This window comes from Dryobates pubescens, chromosome 31 (assembly GCF_014839835.1).
Source record: "Dryobates pubescens isolate bDryPub1 chromosome 31, bDryPub1.pri, whole genome shotgun sequence".
Classification (NCBI taxonomy): domain Eukaryota; kingdom Metazoa; phylum Chordata; class Aves; order Piciformes; family Picidae; genus Dryobates; species Dryobates pubescens.
The window spans coordinates 10,603,784-10,625,373 of record NC_071642.1 but is presented as its reverse complement, the minus strand read 5'-3'; the positions used below and the strand labels follow the sequence as shown (position 1 = coordinate 10,625,373).

Sequence of the window (21,590 nt, the reverse complement as noted above, 5' to 3'; positions counted from 1 at the left end):
CCCTGACCAGAAAAAAATAAAAAAAAAAGAGAGAGAAAGAAAGAAAGAAGAAGTAAAAAAAAAAACCCACCCCAAAACAAACCCAAAACACCCAAAAGCCAAGAAAAATCATTGCTTCTGGACCCGGGGCCAGGAACATTTGGTGGTGTCTGTGCTGCAGCTCTCTGGTTTTTAACAGCACAGGCTTTTTTTCCCCCCCTCTCTCTCTCTCTCTCTTTAGATGAAGAAATGGTTTCTGACACCCCCTTCTCACCAGCACTTCAAAACTTTTGCAGCCCTGCCCCGTTCCTCCCTGCTCTGCTGCAGTGGAGCCTGTGTAAAAATATCTCCTGGGTTTCACTCTGAGGCTTTAATTGAGACGAGTTGGAAAGGGCTCTGAGCGCTCTCTGGAGTGCTGAAGGGATGGATCCAGGGTGGGCAAGTGGGGGGCAGCTCCCTCAGGATGTGCCCAGGCTTGGTTACTGCTGGGGAGTGGGGAGGCTCCCCCCACCCCGAGGCATTGAGCCCCCCGCCCCATCCTCCCCGGGCTGCTTCATTGGGATGGAAGTAAAGTGCTGTGTAAAAGTCTGTCCAACCTCATTAGCTGTCACAAGTAACAATGCTGGGCTGGCAATAAAGGCAATTCTGAGCCTGTTGGCCATTAATCACCATCTGACAGTTGTGAATAGGGGTGGAAAAAACTCTGTCCCCACAGTTCCTGCCTCGCTGTTTAAGGTTACCTCCACGTGCAGCTGGTGCAGTGGGGTGGAAAGCTCTTGCTTGCCACTCCAGTTCCCATCCCCATTCCCATCTCCATCCCTATTTCCACCCCTATGCCCTTTTCACTCCTACCTCCACCCCCTTTTCCATCCCAGCCCCTTTTCCATCCCAGCCCCATCCTCATCCCCATCCCATCTACTTTTCCATCCCATCCACAACTTTATCTTCATTCCCATTCCCTTTTCCATCCCATTCCCTTCCTCATCCCCATCCTCATTCCCTTTTTCCATCCCATCCCTGTCCCAGCCCCCTCCAGCATGGCCCCTTCTCACCTCCCCAGGTTCAGTCACTGTCACTCCTGGGAGGAGCTGCTCTAGAAGACAGATTTGATGCTTCTCCATCCATGATGCCCAAGAACATTTAATAAGATGTTTGTCAAGTGCCTGGAGGATGCTCCATGAGCACTCCCTGATGCTGGAAGTCAGTGGTGACCTATTTATTGGCCTGGGGAACCCCAAAGTCATCTGGTAGAGCCCCAAACTTGCCAGTAACCTTTGCAGCTCCCACTGGAACACGGCAGCAGCAGGGGACCAAATGTGCACAGGGCTGGATGCTCATAAAAAGTCTTTTCTTTCTTTTCTTTCTCTTCATTTTGCCTGGGGAGAAGAGAGCGAAGCTGCTCCCTGGCTGAAACCTAAGAGTGAAGCCAACATGGTGAGGTAAAACCCTGCCAAAAGCTGGGGCTGGGCAGGGCTGGGGGGCTGCAGAGTGCTTGGCTGGGCCTCTGGCCATTCTGCCACGGCTTTGAAAGGAAAAGGAGGTGGGGAGAGGGACTGTGTGGGGGGAAATACTTAACAAATTAAGTCTATCGAACGTTATTTGCAGATTAGGCTGCAGAATTGTGTTAAAGTATGTCCGGGCTCGTTACATGTCAGTGCTAACAATACAGCACTTGGCAATCAAGGCAGCTCTGCAGCCCTGGCCATTAATCATCCCCTGACAGTCCTGAGCTGGGAAGGAGGAAACCATTCACATGTGCTTGCTGCACCTCCTTCTCCCGCAGGAGAAGTTCCCTCTGACCCCTGCACACCCCAGCCCCACCAGTGGGTGATAAGCAGAGGGTGCTGATTGCATGCCCAAAGTGAAGGGTGCTGAGTGCATGTCCTGAGGTGGAGGGTCCCACTTTCATGTCCCAAAGTGAAGGGTCCTGATTGCACGTTCCAAAGTAGAAGGCCCCGATTTCATATCCCAAACTGAAGGGTCCTGATTGCATGATCCAAAGTGGAGGGTCCCAATCTCATGTCCCAAAGTGAAGGCTGCTGATTGCATGTCTCAAAGAGGAGGGTCCCAATTTCAAGTCCCAAGCACTTCAAGGGGCACTTGGTGCAGGCAGAGAAGAGGCCTGCAGTGTCTGCCAGCACCACAACACATCCCATGGTGCAAACAAGCACAGGGAAGAGGCTCTGGGAAAGGGTTAAACCACGGTGGCCCTCCAGCAGCATTTTCCTTTCTATCCTCCATCTTCCTCCTCCACAGGCTCTTGCCCACCCCTAACCCTGAGGCTGAGAGGTTTGTCCTCAGCAGGGACATTCCTGGTGGGAGCCAAGAGTGCTGTCCCAGCAGAGCAGAGGGGAGCTCATCCCCAGGCTTCGCTCCGTGCTCCATGTCATCCCGCAGACGCCAGCCCCGTGGCTGGGTGCCAGTGTGCCAGGTCATCCTGCCAGTAAATAAAGGAGCAAATGTTTCCAGCCCCCCGACGCTGTTTTCTAAAGGGAAATGATTAATGGTGCTTGGAAACCACAATTCATCCCGGGAAAGAAAGTAGAGTTACCCGAAACATGCGTGAGAATTAGCGCTCGGATCGGCTCCTGGGGCAGAGGAGGGGAAGCTGATGGCAAACAGAGCTCTTCTGTGAGCAGAGGGAGAAAAGTCCCCATGGAAAACAGGGGCTGGAGAAGCTGAGATGGAGCAGGACAGCAGCTGCCAGAGCTTGGTCCCTGCTGGGCTGGACCCTGGGTGCTCCTTCTCTTTCCCATCCTCACCCCGTCCTTCCCTTTCCCATCTTCACTCCAATGTCTGTCTCCATCCCCATCTCTGTCTCCATCCCCATCTCTGTCTCCATCCCCATCCCTATTCCCACCTCTGTACCCTTTCCTCATCTGCCCCAAAGCTGAGATGGTCACAGAGAAGGGAAAGGGAAATGTCTTCCCCTGGGCCTCCCAGCACAGCACAGGGAAGGGTAAATACTGCTGGTGGGAACCAAACTGCTTGGACTCACTGGTCTGAAGAGGTCTTTTCCAACCAAGCCAATTCTATGATCCTTTGGTTCCCAAATGAACCATGGAAGCAATCACAGAATGATGGAATGCCAGGGTGGAAGGGACCTGGAGGATCCTGTGGTCCAACCTTTCCAGGTAACAGCAGAATCCCCGCGGCACCTGGGTCCAGGGAGGAGTTTTGGACCCAAATCTGGAGAGCTGTTGCCTTCAAGTGCCAGATGCTTTGGAAAAAGCCTGATTTGGAGCTAGGGGAGGGAGAGCCTCACCCTGTTCCTGCTGATGGGAAGCACTGAGATGACTGAAGCCTGATCCCATCCTCCTGATGTTCACCCTTAAGGTATTGCTCAGTATTGATGAGATTGCCCTCAGGCTGCTCTCCTCCAGTCTGAATCCCCCCAACTTCTTGGCCTTTCCCCACCAGAGAGGTTCCAATCCCCTCAGCATCTTTGTAGCCCTGACCTGGAGCTGTGCAAATGCTCAGAGAGCAGTGAGGAAGGGGAAGGAGCTCCTTGAAAGGGAGCAGGGCCCTGTGGCATGGATTTCTCACCCGATTCTGGAGATAAACCCCACATCCCTGCCTTGGTCTCTGCCGTGGATGGAGGCAGTGGCCAGCCCCGGGCAGGTCCAGTCCTGGGAGTGGGTGCAAAGGAAGCTTGGAAAAGGCTCCAGGAGGGTGATTTATTTGTGGGATTCCAGGAAGGGCTGGGGAAGCCTCAGCGAGGTGCTGAAGCCCAGGTCAGGAGTCAGCCCTGTCTGGGTGATATATTTAGAGCAGGATAATGTAAGGGACAGGAGGGGGGGGGGGAAAAAACCAACCCAGCCTTAAAAAAAAAAAAAAAAGAGGAAAAAAATCTGTAGAGGAGGTGCAGATCCATCCCCTTGGCCAGGGAGTTGCTGGATGATCTGAGCCAGGGAACAGATAGTTGGATTTCCCTCCTTTCTCCCTTCAAATAAATCACAACTCCAGAGCCCTTTAAACTCTGCAATCTGATCTGTTCCAATAAGGAAGGGAATGAAAGGGCTGCGTCTCTTTGGAAGCCTCCAGAGCCATAAATCCACTATGTACAAACACAGAGCAGATTTCCAAGGGCATTTATTTTATTGTATTGTTTTAACAGAAAAATCAAACTGCAATAAACTCAGGCCCTCATTAGCTGTCTCTGTGTCCAGGCCAAGAGCTGCTAACGAATACAATCAGGACAAAGGAATGTGGCTCTTGGGCAAAAGCCCAGCGCTGAATTCCCTTCCCCCCACCCCCTGCCCCAAAAGCTGCTTCCCTGTGAGCCCCACAGTGGAGGCAGGGTAGGGGGGAGCTGAGGGGCTGGTTCCTGCACTGCCCATCACTGCATGGTCGCTGGGGTGTGTCACCCCAAAGCAAGCATCCCTGTCTAGGACCCAGCACCCCGGCCAGGGACCCAGCATCCCTGCCATGGATGCAGCATGCCCCCCTGAGATCCAGCATCCCTGCCATGGATGCAGCATGCCCCCCTGAGATCCAGCATCCCTGCCATGGATCCAGTATCCCTGCCCTGGTTCCATCATGTCCCCTGGGATCCAGCATCCCTGCCATGGATGCAGCATGCCCCCCTGGGATCCAGCATCCCTGCCATGGATGCAGCATGCCTTTCTGGGACCTATTATCCCTGCCATGGATCCAGTATGCCCCACTGGGATCCAGCATGCTTGCCATGGATCCAGCCACCCTACCTGGGACTTGGCATCCTTACCTGCATTCCTGCCATGGATCTGGCAACCCTGCCACACACCCAGCATCCCTCTCTGGGGCTCAGGATGCTTGACACAGATCCATGACCTCTGCCCTGGATCCAGCATTCCTGCCCAGCCCACACCACAGCAGCTGGAGTTGTTTAGGGGTTTCTCACATCAGTTCTTTGTGGTCCCCAACATTGTGCACCTCAAGAGCAGGGGAAGCACAGAGTGGTTTGGGTGGGGGAGGGCCCTCCACTGACCTCCCTGAGGCTGCCCTGCTGTGTGTGTGGAGTGACTTGCAGAAGTAGCTCTGAAGTCACTAAGCCATGGATCAAAGAGCACCCAAAGTGGCAGTGGGGGCAGCTTTGGAGTTGTTGGTCATTAATCATCTGCTGACAGCCCTGAGGGGTCTGGTTGCTCTGCTAAGCACAGCTCTCTCAGGAGAGCCTGGGATGGGGAGCACCCCAAAGTCCCTCAAAGCCAGCCCAGGGCTGCATGTGGAGGGTCTGAGCACAGCATGGTGCTGTCACGTCCCAAGTGCAGGACATCAGAGAACGGTAGGGGCTGGAAGGGAACTCTGGAGATGAAGTGCACACCCCCTGCCAAGGCAGAGTCACCTAGAGAAGGTCACACAGGAACATGCCCAGGTGCTTTGTGAATGCCTCCAGATATGGAGCACCACCTCCCTGGGCAGCCTGCTGCAGGGCTCCAGCACCCTCCAATGAAAGCAGCTCCTCCTCATGTTCAGATGAACTTCTGATGTTCCAGTTTGTGAGACTTGCTCTGATCTGGGGGGGTGGGGAAACAAACCAACCAACCCCAAAAAAAGCAAGCCCCCAAAAGCCCCAAACCCAACCTCAAATCAATCCTGAGCTGCCTGGGGAAGGAGGGGGAAAAAGCAGCCTGCCTGCAGGATTTATGGTGGTGGAGCAGCTGAGCTGGAGAGCCCGGAGCAGAGTCCCCGCCTCAGCCCACGGAGAAATTCCTGACTTATTGAATCACATTTGTCATCCCTAAATACATCTGCAGGGCCCTGTTCCCGAATCCATAAACATCTCCAGCTCGCTCTGCTCTCGCCGAGGCCTCTTTCAGCACTCATTTTATATTTAACTTTTTCCATATGCAGGGCCTGTCGCCTCGGTGTCATTTCCGGGAAAACCGGGGGGGGGGATGTGCGGGGGGGGGGGGGAGGGGGGGCTGGAAACGGGGAAGCGGGGGGGCGCGGGGGGGGGGGGGGGGGCCGGAGCGCGGCGTGTCTTGGCCTGCCGGAGCAGCCCAGCTGCTGGCACGGCGCGAGAAATCCACCCGCCGGAGCCAGCGCTCATTAATCATTTGAACTACTAAACTGCCAGCTCCTTTCAAGATCTTTCAAGAAGTGTTTTCACCCAAAATAGAGTTGAAAACGCGCCGGGTCCTACTTTCAGAGTCTCATCCATCTGGCCATTATGGGGAGTGTCAGGCGGCTCTGACAGACAAGGCTGCTCTGTTCGAGGGGCCCCGGCTCCCGCAACCTGTCATATCGTGGGGCTGATGGCATCTGACAGCTCCATTTGTACCTACCCAGGAGATAAAAGAGCCCTTCACAGCGCTGGAGAGAAGGGCACGGGGAAGGGAGGAGGATGAGCACGGGGAAGGGAGGAGGATGGAGCCATGGGGAGAGGGATGGGGCCACGGGGAGAGGGATGGGGCCACGGGGAGAGGGAGAAGGGAGAGGGACGGGGCCACGGGGAGAGGGAGAAGGGAGAGGGACGGGGGCACGGGGAGAGGGAGAAGGGAGAGGGACGGGGCCACGGAGAGAGGGAGAAGGGAGAAGGACGGGGCCATGGGGAGAGGGATAAGGGAGAGGGACGGGGCCACGGGGAGAGGGAGAAGGGAGAGGGACGGGGCCACGGGGAGAGGGAGAAGGGAGAGGGATGGGGCCACGGGGAGAGGGAGAAGGGAGAGGGACGGGGGCACGGGGAGAGGGAGAAGGGAGAGGGACGGGGGCACGGGGAGAGGGAGAAGGGAGAGGGACAGGGGCACGGGGAGAGGGAGAAGGATGGAGCCCAGGCACCCCAGGACATGTGGTGGGATGTGGGATGCTGGCAGCACACCTGGTGCCCCGCATTGGCATCTGACAGCTCCATTTGTACCCACCCCAGAGATAAGAGAGCCCTTCACAGTGCTGGAGAGAAGGGCATCAGGAGGAAAAAAGGATAAGCACAGGCACCCCAGGATGGGTGGTGGGATGTGGGATGCTGGCAGCATCATGCACACAGCATGGAGCAAACTGGGACCTCTCCCCAAAGGCTCATTGCTGAGCCTTGCTGGGGGGTGGGGGAAGTGGATGGGTGACAGCAGACCCCAGGCCTGACCCAACCAGGGTTGTGATTGCATAGGGTCATAGAACTGTTTCAGCTGGAAAAGGCCTCTCAGATCATCGAGTCCAACAGCCAGCCTAAGGCCTCTATGACCATTAAACCATGTCCCAAGTGCCATGGCCACAGGTTTCCTGAACACCTCCAGGGATGGGGACTCCACCACCTCCCTGGACAACCTGCTCCAATGCCTGAGCAGGTTTGGGGCAGGCTGAGCAGACACTTTCTTGCAGACCTCAGCTGACAACAAATGAGCAGCTCCCTGTGAGCCCAGCTCATGCTTTGCTTCGTGTCAGAGACATTTTCCACAGAACCACCTTGGAGGGAAGACCTGGCCACCAGCCTGCTCTAGCCCCATGGACACCACTGAGCCTGTGCAGGGGACTGGAATGGAACCCCACAAAGGCAGCCATCAGTGCAGCAGAAACAATTAGCCACTTCTCCAGGAGCTCTGCCCAGCAGAGTGGGACTCCCAGCTTTGCTGTCCAGGTGGTGATGGGCAGCTCCATCTTTGGCAAGATGCTGGCTCCAGGCTGGGAAAGCAAAAGGGTTGATTCCTCCCCACTCCCTCACTAGGGTGGTAAGTGGGAGAGCAGCACAGCATCAGTCAGGTCCAGGTGAGAGAAAGAAAGCAGCAAATGTTTTGGGTGCTTTGGTCTCCTCTCTTCTCCCTCCCCAGCAAGAGAGGAATGCAGAGAAGGTGGTGAGGGCTCAGCAAGAAAGATCCAGCACATCTTCAAATGCTTTGGCCCTCCTCTCTCCTCTGTCCTCCACGCTCAGACCCCCTCAGCCACCCCTGCTGTGGGAGCTGCTCATGGAGAGGTGGCTCCAGTATCCCCAGGCTTCCACTGGCCTCTTTTCTTTGGAACAAGCAGCACCTTCCTCTCCCACTCAGGCACTGGTGGCCAGGGGAGATGCCCAAGCTGCTGTGGTGGGCACTGGCACCAGTGTGGCCCCACATGCTGCTGAGGAGCTGCTCTCTTGCAGATCTGGTGGGAGCAAAAAGTGTCCTCTTAGTCCTGTGCTCTGGTTGGGTGTCTGTAGGCTGCTCACAGGTGGTTGTAAAGCCTCCAAAGCCACCAGGTGCCTGGGATGGAGACTCCTTCAGCTGTCTCCGGGCTTTGCCAGGCCAGGAGGGCTTTTGGTGCCACGAGGGATGATCCCTGACACTTGGGACCACGAGGTGGTGGTGGTTGTTTGGAGCCCTGCAGAGTCTCCAGTGTGTCACCCAGCTCTGCTCAACCGACCTGGCAGCAGCACCGCACAGTCCCTTCTTGCAAAGGCACCACCTTGCAGAGGTCACATCCCCCTATCCCATCTTGTGCACCGTGATGGAAGGTGGGATGAAGTCCTGGTAAAGCTGCTCTGGTAGGTTTCCATAAACACCATGTTGCAAAAACATTATGGGCTGTGGGAATGTGTTACTGTGAAGTCAGCTGCAGGAACAGAGAGCTGTCAGCCCAGCATCTCCCCCAGCCTTCTCCAGCAAGCCTTGAGTGCAGAACTGAGACTCTTCAGTTGTTCATCAGGATAATAGAGAGATGGCAGCTCCCCAGCACTGCTCACACGAGCACCAGGGTCAGGCTGCACTCTGCAGGGAGTGGCTGCAGCCCTGCATTTGGTTTGGGCTCAGCCTGAGGACTGCTGCCTTCTGCAGCCTGCCAGGAGCTCTGTGGATTGTCCCCCTCAGCTGGTGTGGCTCAGCCAGCTCCAGCACCCAGAAGCAGCAGGGAGCCATGTGAAGGTCACACTGGGTGCTTCCCACAGGGTAACTGGTGATAAGCCCAAGCCAGGTGTCCTGGTACGGTGGGGAAGGTGTTGGTGCATCACTGCTGCCAGTGCTGCTGGGAGGATTCACACCACACAGATTTATGGCCAGGCAAGTGACAGCAGCAGCTCTTCACCATCATCCAAAGCCACATGAAAGTCCTCTCCCACCCACAGTGCTCCTGCTGCACCCTGGTGCTTGCCTGTGCTCCTCTGGCTTTGGGGTTCTCAGAGCACCTTGAGGTCTTTGCTCTTCTCCATCTGCCTCCTGCAAGGCCTCTCATCTGCTGCTCACGCTGGCTGGAGGCACACCACAGGCCAGGGCAGTGCCAGGCTCCAGCACAGGGCCTTGCTCACAGCTGCAAACCAGGGGGGCAGCTTTATATCCTGGTGTCCCCAGCCTGCCCATCCGCTCCGTGTCACCACTGCCAGTTGCTCCCTTCCTGGTTCTGTCACCCAGCTCTGGAGCTCTGCTGGTGGTGGTACTGGCTGCTGTGGTCATCTCCAGGCATCTGTCTGTCCCTCTTGGTCTTCTCCCTTCACATGCAGCATGAAGCATCCCCAAAAGCAAAGCTGGCTGGGCACGGGGACACTGGTGGGAGGACAGGAGACATCCACATCACTCTGGCTTGGGAGGACAAACACAGAGCCAGCATTCTCCAAGGCTTCCAGCAAGGCTCACAGGGAAAGAAAAGCTGCTTTATGCAGCTGAGAAACTTCTCATCCACCCACCATGGCTCCTGCTCCGTCCTTCCCCTCTGCATCCTGACCTGACCTCCTCCTCCTGGCGGGCGCTCGCCAGCCCTTCGAAGGCTCTGTGCTGCTCTCTCTGAAAGGCCTTTTAACGTCTGCAGGCAGACACCTCTGCAGCACCTACAAGACATCAGGGGTTTGCCTGCAGGGGAGGAAGGAAAAACAACAACAAACAACAACAACAAAAAATAATCTCTATCTGGCCTGGCTCTTTCCCCTCACGTATTTCTCGGGCAGACAGCTGGCTTGTGGTCGGGCAGGCTCAGGGCTCTACGAACAGGGACATTTATACAGCACGCAGCCCGGCGGAGCTGCTCTGCATGTGTGTCCAAGTCATTCCTTCCCCAGCACAAGGTATAATGTGGCCTTTGTTCAGCTGGCTCCAACGGGCCAAGCCCTGCTTAAAGCTTGCCGTGCCCCCCTGTCCCCCTCCCCCATTCCGTGCCCCTCCTGCGTGCCCACTTCTCTCCACACGCACACCCCGCCGGCCCCGGCAACCGCCGCAATAAATCAATAGGAAAAAGAGAGGCTGCCAGTTAGACTAAACAAGTGCATTTGCAAGGATTGCTAACCCTCATTAATCACCCTGACAGTCCTAAAAACACATTTCCCCTTTAATGACTGTATTTGGATAATCAGAGCCTTTTTCCCCCCCCCTCCCTCCTCGCGGCGCAGGGTGACTGACGGCAGAGCGCCGGCACCGGGGTCAGCACCGAGTCAAACGCTGGAGGTCCTGGGCAGCTTGGAGAGGTTGCTGTGGTGCAGCAGGGAGAGAAGCCACCCATACAGTAAGGGGAGGGGAGACACTGGAACAGGTTGCCCAGATAGGTTGTAGATGCCTCCTCCCTGGAGGTGCTCAAGACCGGGCTGGATGAGGCCTTGAGCAACCTGGGCTGGTAGGAGGTGTCCCTGCCCAAGGCAGAGGGTTGGAACTTGATGAGCTTTAAGGTCCCAACCAACCTAAATCATTCCAACCTAAACCATAGAAGAAAGCTGGGGAGGGACTTTTTAGGGTCTCAGGTAATGATAGGACTGGGGGGAATGGAACAAAACTAGAAATGAGTAGATTCAGACTGGATGTCAGGAAGAAGCTCTTCCCCAGGAGGGTGGTGAGAGACTGGCACAGGTTGCCCAGGGAGGTGGTGGAAGCCTCATGCCTGGAGGTTTTGAAGGCCAGGCTGGAGGTGGCTGTGAGCAACCTGCTGTAGTGTGAGGTGTCCCTGCCCATGGCAGGGGGGTTGGAACTGGCTGAGCCTTGAGGTCCCTTCCAACCCTGACAGTTCTGTGATCCTCTGAATCCCCCCATCCAACACCCACCTGCATGACCCCAACCCCAACCCAGTCTGAAAAGGCCTTTCTGGGTTTTCGGTGCGTGTGTGCTGCTGCTCCACGTTCCCTTCAGGTGACTTTTGCCTCCTGGAGAGGTTTGAAACCCGGCAGACATTTTTCTGTATAAATGATGCAACACATTAATGCACAGCACATTATGAAAATGGTAATTCAAACCCATACAACTCTAAATTAAGCCATACATTATCCAACCCACTCAGCCATATATTTTGGAGAAAGACAGGAGGGAATCAAATCAAAGCAAAAACGGTGGAGTGCAGGTTGTTAGACAGCAATGATTAATAAAGTGCATCCCCAGTGCTCTTATTATCAAATGAATTCTGCAATAACCCAGGCTGCACCTTACAGGGGGAGTTATTTAATATGTTGGCAACACATTCATTCCCCAGCAGATAAAGCCCCCGAGTGCTGACTGCCATCAGATGATACTTTGTGGTGTTTACAGAGTTCTGGCCCTGCTGCTGCAGGCTTTAGGGAGGGGGGTGGTGGGGAAAAAAACAACACACCATAACCAACCAACAAACATTCCTCAGGGAATCTTCTCTGCACAGCAGAACCTATCTGAGCAGCATCCAGCTCCGACCGGCGGCGAAGGGAACGCGCATGGGGTCCGCTTGGGAGCATCCTGGTGCAAGGAGGAGTTTGGGAGGGAGAGGGCAGCTGGGCCTCTGCTGTAAGGATGCACCCAGCAGCTTGTGCCACTCTGCAGTGGGTTCTGCAAGCTCTCACCCGTGTCCAAGCTGCTTTGTGGCAGCTCTGTGCTGGCTGGCACGTGGCACAGTCCTGGCAGCCCCAACACTCAGTGCCGTCTTGTGCTGAGCTACCGCGCCTCGAGCACGTCCATGGGCATCATGGCATTGCCCTCCTGCCCCGTGGCACGAGGCTCTCTGGTGGCACTGGCAGCAGAGATGTGAGACTACAGCCAGGAAGAAGCATGGCAGAACAAAACACCACGGCACGGCCCTGCTGAGGAGCTGTGATTTATGCCAGCAACCAGCAGCACCCCAGCGGGGCTGACACCGAGCAGCATCACTGCTGGGAGTGGGAGACACATCCAGGGAGCAGAGATGCTCCAGAGGGGCTGCCCCCAACAGCCCCACAGCAGAGGGGATGGGAGCACAGGAGCTGCCCGTTGAACGCTGGCTGCAACACCCAGAGCCAAAGAGCTCAGCATCCAGTTGGGACATGAGGATGGGAAGACACTGGCACAGTAGGCCTGGCACTGGGAACAGCCACAGCAAAGCCCCCTTCTGCTCCAAACCCAGCCCTGCACACACCAGGCCCTCATCCTGCCAACATTCCTGACGGAGCAGGACCACCGCGGGCAGAGCCAGACCTGCGCCATGGCCACAGCAGGGCAAGGTGTAGCCATGGACCCACAAAACCTGCCCCACCCCCAGCCATGGGGATGGTGCTGCCCCTTCCCTCCACCAGCCCCCAGCACCGCCAGCCTCTCCCATATCCAGCAGGAGACCACAGCCAGGGTCCTCCCTGCCGGCCTCCTGCCTACCTCCACAGTGATGGGCAGGAACATCAACCCCCCTGTGGCAAAACAAGCCCCCACTTCCCGGTGTGTTTCAGCTCCAAGGGCAAGAAGGAATTTCAATGCAGGGCAGAGGGCTGTATAGAGAAGGCAATTAACTGGGATTAATTGCATGACTCACCCAAAATGCAACAGGAGTCAAGTACTCAACAGCAGAGAAAAAAAACCTACCCCAGTGATGTGGGGCAAGAGGAGCACAGGGGACTCCCAGGGGGAGCGTGGGCATGACCTGGGGGGTCCTGCTGCAAAGGGTGGGCTGCCCTTGGCCTTGGGGCTGGCCAATGGCCCCATCCCCCCACCCTTCCTGGGTGCAGAGTGGGGACACAGCTATGGCAGGGCAGCTCAGCATCCCTGCCAGGAGAGGTGGGACCCACCTGGGGGCCGTTTATCACCTGCCCTGCATGCTCCTCAGACAGGAGAAAGATGAAATGGGGAGGGGGGAGGACAAGCCTGCAAGCCTTGGCCTCGGCCTCTGCGGGCGTGGGTCTGGGACCCCCTTTCCGTCACAATTCCATCCCTATAACTTCGTTCCTGCAGCCAGGAGCGGTATTGGCACCCGCCCCCCCCCCCCCCCCCGGGGGCTCTCCGCATCCATTCCAGCTCCAACACCTTCTCGAACCTTCCCTCCGCCGCCACGCACAGGAGCACCGGCCGCTCCCTCCCGGGGAAACACGCGAGGAAACGGGAACCGGGGGGACCCCGGGGGCCCCCCGGATTCCTACACCAGTTCCCTTCTCAAACCGGAGCAGCACACCCGGCCCGTGGCCCGCAGCTCTGTCCCGGGGGATGTGCGGCGCTGCGCTCGGGGCCGGGCTGGGTCCCGCCAGCACGGGGAGGACTCCGCAGCTCGGGACCGGCCGTCGCCGCCGCTAGATGGTGCTGGGAGCCCGCGGGCCCTGCGCAGGGGCTCCCGGTACTGGCACGGGGCTCTCCGTACGGCCACGGAGACCACCGAGCTCCCGGTACGGCCACGGAGCACGCCTGAGCCCTCGGCCCCAGTACAGGCACAGAAACCCCAAGGCCTCGGTACGGGTACAGAGTACCCTCGAGGGCCAGTCGGTAAGGACACAGCGACCACGAACCTCCAACCTCGGTACGGTTACGGAACACCCAGGCCCCGGCTATAAGCACGGAGCCTCCAGTACAGAGCTCCCCGCATCCCCGGTACGGAACGCCCCGAGCCCCCGTTACAGAGCCCCCCTCCCCAGTACGAGCACGGAGCACTCCCAGCCCCACGACGGGCACACAGACCTCCAAACCCTCGGTACCGAGCTCCCCTTCCCCGACCCCCCAGCCCCAGGCACGGAGAACCCCAGCGGGCAGCACCGGAAGGGGCAAGGTAGGGTGGGGGGGAAAGGGGTGCGGGGAGGGACGAGAGAAGACACCACAGGGTGAATATAACCAAGAGTCATTTATTAACAAAATCCGACTTACCGAGCCGAGCTCCTCCACCCGCCACGCTCCGCCGCCCTCCCGGGGCTCCGCGCCCTCCGGTGCCACCGGCGCTGCCCGCGGGAGCCGCCGCTCTTCGGGGCTCCCCCCGCCCAAAGTTTGTGTTTGCATGGATGGGGAGGGTCACACAGCACTGTCCTGCATCCCACGGTTGCGGGGAGGGGTGGGGTGGGGGTGGGGTGCGGTAGTCACGGAGGAAGGACCACGGTGTGGGATTGGGAAGGGGCAGGAAGAGTCGGTCAGCGTGGGCCGAGCAATCGCCACAGCCAGCCCCGGCCCCAAACACATCCCCAAAAAAAAAAAAGGGGGTGGGAAAGAAAAATAATAAAAAATATAATAATTAAAAAAAAAAAAAGGCATCTGTTAAGTTTACAACCGAAGAGGAACAGAATTCCAGAGTGAGAAATGCAGAAGGGAGGAGGAGGAGGAGGAGGAAGAAAAATGCTCTTTTTTTTTTGCTGTTGTTTGCTTTTTTAGTTTCCTTGTGTGTCAGGAGTCATGCAGGAATTGCTCAGGGGAGGGGAAATGAAGAAGGGGGGGGTGGAAAAAAAGGAGAGAAAAATAAAACCAATTCAAAAGGAAGAGAAAAAGGGGGGAAGGGGGGGAAGCAAAGCCCCACACCTGCAGAGTAAAGGGGGAGGGGGGGGGGAAGCATATTTTTTTTTTGTCTTTTTTTTTTTTAATCTTTTCTTGTTATTTTTTTTTTTCTTTCTTTTTTTTGTGTTTTTTTTTTTTTGGACACAGACTGTTTGCATACCATCGAGATTCATTGGTGTATTAATGCACTTATATTCCCAGCTTTAAGCTAACATACAGTAAATAAATACACAGTCCAAGGAAGGCAGCGGGAAAGGGGGGGGCAGGGGGGAAGGGGGGGGGGGGGGCGAGGAGGAGGAGGAGGCTTGGAGCAGAGGAAGGAGGCTGCTGGAGTTACTGATATCCCAGTGCAGAAGCTGAAGTTAGTCTTTGGCCGTAGAGAGCGTATGGAGAGTAGTAAGGTCCGGCGGCCGGCAAGGAGGGCACCGGCAGGGCACCGGCCGTGGGCAAATGGCTCTTGCCGTAGGGGTGGTACCTGTTGAGTCCCAAAGTGTGTGGGCTCCTCAAGGAGAGGGAGGCCGGTAACGTGTTGGGGCTCCCTGGGGCGGCGGGCGGGAGGTGGAGGTGGCAGGAGGCCGCGGAGCCCAGCCCGGAGGTAGGGTAACCTGCCAAGAGCTTTTCCGCCCCTGGCAGGGCCGTGTGGGTCCGTAGGTGGGTGAGCAGCTCCTCCGAGGTGGCAAACCTCTTGTCGCAGGGTCCGCTGGCAGACACCCAGTTGCATATGTGGGGCAGGGGATCGTTCTGCAGCATGAAGCCGTAGGTGTAGAGGGGGTGGCCCGGCAGGCTGGGGGTGCCGCTGGAGGAGAGCGTGGTGTGCACCGAGTGCAGGGGGTGCGTGGGGTACACCAGGGGGTATCCGCTCTTCAGGCTGCCAGGGTCGTGCACACAGCTGGAGCAGTTGCTGGAGCCCAGGTGCGAGGCGCTGTGGTAGCTCAGGCAATAGGGGTCCCGGCATAATCCCTGCATGAAGGAGGGCGGCGAGGCCCCGGTGAGAGGGCTGGAGCTGGGTGGCTTGCCCGGCAGCCCCAGCGCCCCTGGCAGCTGGCTGCCCACCAGGCCCGGCTTGGTGGGGTCCAGCCCGGGCACAAACTGGGACGGGTAGCCGGCATAGGCACCGACGATGGAGCCGTGGTAGCCGATGCTGGAGGGCGGCAGAGGGAAGACGGAGTGGCCTGGCTTGTAGGGTGAGACGGGGGCCACATGGCCGGCGGGAGGCAAGGCTGGGGGCTCCGATTTGCGGCCCGAGGGGGGATCGCCGTGCGCCCCAGCTTCTGTCACCCCACGTCCCAGCCCCCCGCTCGTCCCCTCGGGGCTGGGCTTGCCCGTCTCAGGCTCCTTCTTCTCTTCGGGGCCCTTGGGATCGGTGTGCTGCGGCGACGCGCCGCGGGAGCTGCCGGGCGAGGCGGCGGCGTGGGGCGGGAAGGGTGGGCAAGCGGCGCTGGGCACCCGAAAGCCAGCCTTGTCCGTGCCACCTTCCTTGCGTGGCTCCCCGCTGCCCTTCGAGTAGGGCTTGAAGCTGGACTTGTCCTCGGGCGGCGTGTCCCCGCTGCCCGGTGGCTTCAAGGTGGCAGGGCGGGCGGCAGGCTCCTTGTCGGCGGCGGGCAGGCCGGCGGAGGCCACGGCGTTGAGTTTGGAGGAGGGGGGTGGGTCGGGCTTGCCAATCTGCGAGCAGGTCTGGGCCAGCAGTGCCAGAGGGCTCTTCTTGGCGTCCAGCTGCGGAAGGAGCGGAGCCGGTCAGTGGGAGAGCCCCGACAGCACCCCCAGCCCGGCCCTTCTCCCCTCCCCTAAATCCCGAGACCAGCGGGGCTGGGCCAGGCGCTGAGCGAGGGCACAAGGGATGAGGGGAATGAGGATGTGACCTGCTGGGGAGAACCAGAATGGGGTGGGGGGAGCCAGGCTGCAGCGAGGAAGGGGAAGGAGCAGCGCAGGGGGAGCTAGAATCCCCGGGAAAGGAAGAGCCCGGCCGGCAGCAACCGAGAGAACCGGGAAAGGAGGTACGGGGAGCCACGGGAAGGGAAGATCCGGGCGGAGGTTCCGGAAAGTGATGAATCGGAGCCCCGGGGAAGGGAAGGAGCCCGGCCGGGAGCAACCGGGAGCCCCGAGGAAGGGAAGGAGCCCGGCCGGGAGCAACCGGGAGCCCCGGGGAAGGGAAGGAGCCCGGCCGGGAGCAACCGGGAGCCCCGGGGAAGGGAAGGAGCCCGGCCGGGAGCAACCGGGAGCCCCGGGGAAGGGAAGGAGCCCGGCCGGGAGCAACCGGGAGCCCCGGGGAAGGGAAGGAGCCCGGCCGGGAGCAACCGGGAGCCCCGGGGAAGGGAAGGAGCCCGGCCGGGAGCAACCGGGAGCCCCGGGGAAGGGAAGAGCCGGGCCAGAGGCTCCGGGAAGTGATGAATCGGGAGCCACGGCAAGGACAGAGCCCGGCCAGGAGGAAGCGGGAGCCCCGGGGAAGGAGGTATCGGGAGCCACGGGAAGGGAAGATTCGGGCCGGAGGCTCCGGGAAGAGATGAATCGGGAGCTACGGGAAGCGAAGATTCGGGCCGGAGGCTCCGGGAGGAGATGAATCGGGAGCCACGGCAAGGACAGAGCCCGGCCGGGAGGAAGCGGGAGACCCGGGAAGGGAGGGAGCCCGGCCAGGAGCAACAGGGAGGCGCGGGGAAGGGAAGAAGCCCAGCCGGGAGCAACCGGGAGCCCCCGGAAGGGAAGAGATTGGAGTCCAGGGCAAAGCGGAACCCGGGAGCCCCGGGCAGGGGGGAGCCCCGGTGATCGGTCGGGACCGGCGGGCACTGACCTCGATCGGGCTGACGGGCGTGGAAGAGAGCGGCTGGAGGTACTCGGGGTGCAGGAGGTGGCCGCCGTGGGCGCTGAGCATCTTCAGGACGCGGATGGGCAGCCGGCTGGCCTGGCGCAGCGGGTCGGCGGGGGGCGGCCGGGGCGACGGGGCGGCCGCGGCTCCGCGGCTCGGCGGGGTCCTCGGCCGGGGCCCACCGGGGGCACCGCTCATTTGGGGCTGGGGGAGGAAGGGAGGGGAGGGGGGGGAAAGGGAGGAGGAGGGGAGGGGGGGGGAGGCGGCGCGCCGGGCTCCGCGGGGCCGGGCCGGGCCGGGCGGGCGGCGGAGCGGCGGCGGCGGCGGCCCCGGCGAGACGAAACCTTCCCCCGGCCCCAGCGACACGTCAAATAGCCCCGATGGCGGCCGCGCTCCGAGGGGGCCGCAGACGAGCACCAATCCGAGCCCGGCCGGGCCCCCGGGGCGGGGAGAGCGGCGGCTGGGGGGGGGCAGACACCGCCCCCGGACACGCCCCACGCCGGGAAGAACTGGGAGTGGGGCGGAACGGCTGGAACGGCACGACACGGCACGGCACACCACACCACAGCTCAAGTTGTATGGCAGGGTATGGCACTGCTCGAGTGGTATGGCGTAGCATGGCACAGCTTGGCTGGAATGGCATGATACAGTATAGCACTGCTTGGCTGGCACAGCATGGCACGGCATGGCGTAGCTCAGGTGCCACAGCTTGGCATGACATATCTTGGCATGGCATGGGTGACATGATTTGGTATGGCATGGCACTGCTGGTACAGCTTGGCAGAACGTGGCATGGCTCAGGTAGCAGAGGTTGGAATGACTGGCATGACTTGGCATGGCATTGCACAGCTTGGATAGCATGGCATGGTGCTGCTAAGACAGCTTGGTATGATATGGTTTGGGTGGCATGACATGGCACTGCTGGTACAGTTTGACATGGCATGGCACAGCTCGGCTGGTATAGCACTGCTGGCACAGCATCTTACTGCACAGCATGACTCAGCTGGCATGGCATGCCCAGCATGGTTTATCATGGCATGGAATGGCTCAGCTATCACACCATGGCATGGTACTGCTGGCAGGGTTTTGATGAGATCAGCCTAGCACAGCTAGATCTTCATGGCACAGCTCAGCACCCTTGCTGCCATGCCCCAGTCCCTGTGCCCTCTGACCAGCCTCACCCCTGCATGCCCAAGAGTGGTGTGTCCGGGGAGGAAGGCAGGAGCTGATGGCATCATCGAGGCATTTTGGTTGGAAAAGACCTTTAAGGTCATCAAATCCAACCATTAACCCAACGCCATCATGGCCATTAAACCACGTCCTGAAGTGCCATGTCTGCTGGGTACTCCTCCTGCAGTGCCAGGCAGCCACGTGCCAGGCTGCACAGGCTGGACCCACCTGCCTGGTACCAAAAAGTGAAGAGTTGAGTGTTTGGTTGGGTGACAGCACCACTGAGCTGCTCAAATCAAAGCTTACCTGGAACAAATTCCCCAGGGACAGCCTGGTCACCTGTCCCTCTGGGCTCTGTGCTGTGCCACCTGCACCTTGGTCACTCTGAAGGCTGGGCATTTCCCCCCTCTCCTTCATGGCTGGAGGTGGATTGTCTGCCAACAGCAGGCTCGTGGCGATTGCTTGTGGCGGTGGTGGTGCAGGGGACGCTGAGGAGGAACCAACTTTTCTGGGGCCTTCTGCCCTCCCTGCCTTCCCTGGGTTTGGGTTTCAGTCCCTCTCTGCCAGCCCAGAGAGGGGAAAGCTGGAGAGAGGCAGACACCTCTAATGAATCACGCTGAGTCCTGACAGGAGCTTTATGTTCCAACAAAGCTGCTATTATTAAGTTCACACAGCCACCCCTCTCCAAGGCTGCTCCAGCTTCTGGGAAAAAAGGCTTTGCTGGATTTCCCTGGTGAGCACTGGCACGGCCCCGGCGCAGCCCAGCAGCCAGTCCCACTTCTCCCACCCCTATCAATCATGCCCACGGTCAGGACTTGTCGATTTTCCCTCTTTGTGAGGCTTTTTTTCTTCTTCTTTTCCCCCTCTGCCTTTCCCCAAAGCTGACCACAGGATTGATTCAGGGCTGGGAGCGGGAGGTAAGCGGAGAGGAGCTGCCTTTCAAAGGAGCCATTCAAGGAAGGAGGAAAAAGAAGAAAGTCTTCCCTCAAAGCCACTCCAGTCCTACGCCAACATCAACAGAGGCTAACAAAACAGCAGAAAACAAGGTGGGACCAGTGCATTAGAGCCACAGGGATGGGGATGCTGGAACACAAGGAGGGCATGAAGCAGCAATAGATACCTCCAGGGCTGCCTTTATCATCCCCCACCCCAAGCCTGGGTCATCTTAGAGGCCTGATCCTGCTCTACTCAGCACCAGAGAATGTGTCTGGATTCATCTCATGTCTGCTTCATCAAAGGGTTGTGGTGGGTCCTGATGATCCCTGCCCAGTGCTGGTGCCCTCCCTGTCTGTGGTTCTGTCACCTGCACAGGTCCTGTTTGCACTGAGGACAACAGTGACCAGAGGAGAGGAAATGAAACTTCCCTCCAGTAGGAGCTCTCTAGAAGAAGGCTTTCAGGTCTTGTTCTGCTCCAGGACAAGTCACTCTCTGCTTAGACACTGCCTGTGACAAAGGATATTCAAACTAAAGAGGCAAGAGCCTTTGCCAAATGGAAGTAACACAGCAGGATGGGCATCCAAGATTCCCTGCGCTGGTGAGGCCGTACCTCAAGTATGGGGTTCAGTTTTGGGCCCCTTGCTCCAAGAAGGTGCTGGAGCATGTCCAAAGAAGAGCAACTAAGCTGGTGAAGGGCCTTGAACACAAGTCTCATGAGGGGTGGCTGAGGGAGCTGGGGTTGTTTAGCCTTCGGAAGAGGAGGCTGAGAGGAGGCCTCATTGCCCTCTACAACGCCCTCAAAGAAGGTTGGAGTGAGGTGGGGGCTGGTCTCACATGCAACAAGTGGCAGGACAAGAGGAAATGGCCTCAAGTTGTGCCAGGGGAGGTTCAGGTTGGATACTGGGAAAAACTTCTTCCCAGCACGGGTTGCCAGGCACTGGCACAGGCTGCCCAGGGAGGAGCTGGAGTCACCACCCCTGGATGTATTTAAAAGCAACGTGGATGTGGTGCTGACGGATGTGGTTCAGAGGCAGTGGTTAGCAGCACTGGTGGGGTTGTGAGCTCCAGGTGAGTGGAACAGGCTGCCCAGGGAGGCGCTGGAGTCCCCACCCCTGGGTGGATGTGGTGCTGAGGGACCGTGAGCTCCAGGCGAGCGGTTGGACTCCGGGATCTCTCCCAAGCCCAGCAGTTGTGTGGTTCTGTGATCCTCCGACGCTCTGTAAAAGCCGAGCGTGTCGGAGCTCGCCGGGGCTGCTGCTTTACGGGGAAATCATCCTCAATTAGCCACCCAGTTAACGAGGCAGCGGCCGAGCCAAAAAGCTCCGCAGTCAGCGGTTTTCCCTGCCCTGCTCCCGGTCCCACCTCTTCCCCAGCGCCGCGCCAGCCCGGGGCTGGCTTTTAGCTGCAGAACAAGTGCATAAAAATGATCTTATTTATTACAGGAGACATGTTTTAAAACAACTGACAAAATTGCAAGATGTAAAACGACAAGCAAGTGCTTTTTACTTCTTTTTTTTTTTTCCTTCTCCTCCCTTTTTTCCCTTTCCTCCCCCCTTTTCCCCCCTTTTTCTTTCCTTTTTTTTTTCCCTCCCCAGCCCATCTAGACTGGCTGGCAATGATAAAAATAGTGTTTTCTCTTTTTTAAAAGTTGGAATTAATCTTTCTTTTCCCAAGCAATCACGGAGCAGGAAGAGCAAGAAGAGGCTCAGATATGAACTGATCCTCCCAGGGGTGATGGGTGGTTATGGAATAGCCGGGCAGCTCCTTTGCCTCTCTGCAGAGAGGTTCACACTAAAGAGCAGCCCTGAGCGTCACAGCTCCCCCCCGCAACAACAAACCACCAACCAAAGGTGAGGGCTTGGGGGTTGTGCTTTGGTTCTTTTAGAAAATCCCACGTATTTCCTTTTATTTCCCTCCTTTTTTTTTTTTAATTGCCTTTTTTTTTTTAATTCCTTCCTTCCTTTTTTATTCCTTTCCCCCCTTTTTTAAAAATTCATTTTCCCACCTCTCTAAAATGAATTTTCCTCCTTTTATTTCCTTCCTCCTCCTGTTTTTAATTCTTTTTTCCCCTTTTTAAATTCCCTTTTTCCCCTTTTAAAATTCCCTTTTCCCCCCTTTTTAATTCCCCTTTTCCCTTTTTTAATTCCCCTTTTCCCTTTTTTAATTCCCCCTTTTTC

General features: G+C 58.1%; 1 protein-coding gene across 1 annotated transcript; it reads right to left on the bottom strand.

Moving 5' to 3' along the window:
• Positions 1–14,769: 14,769 nt before the first annotated feature.
• On the bottom strand, positions 14,770–17,562 carry ZNF703 (zinc finger protein 703). The gene is made up of 2 exons (XM_054174860.1): positions 17,293–17,562; positions 14,770–16,220 (listed from the first exon to the last, which is right to left on the bottom strand). The coding sequence occupies exons 1-2, from the start codon at positions 17,503–17,505 to the stop codon at positions 14,841–14,843; spliced, it is 1,593 nt and encodes a 530-aa protein (XP_054030835.1). The 5' UTR covers positions 17,506–17,562; the 3' UTR covers positions 14,770–14,840.
• Positions 17,563–21,590: the final 4,028 nt, after the last annotated feature.

Coding starts and splice junctions, on each gene's coding strand:
- ZNF703 (XM_054174860.1), bottom strand. CDS start 17,505: ATGAGCGGTGCCCCCGGTGGGCCCCGGCCGAGGACCCCGCCGAGCCGC. Junction 16,221..17,292: donor CGCCCGTCAGCCCGATCGAG/GTCAGTGCCCGC, acceptor CTCCTTCCGCAG/CTGGACGCCAAGAAGAGCCC.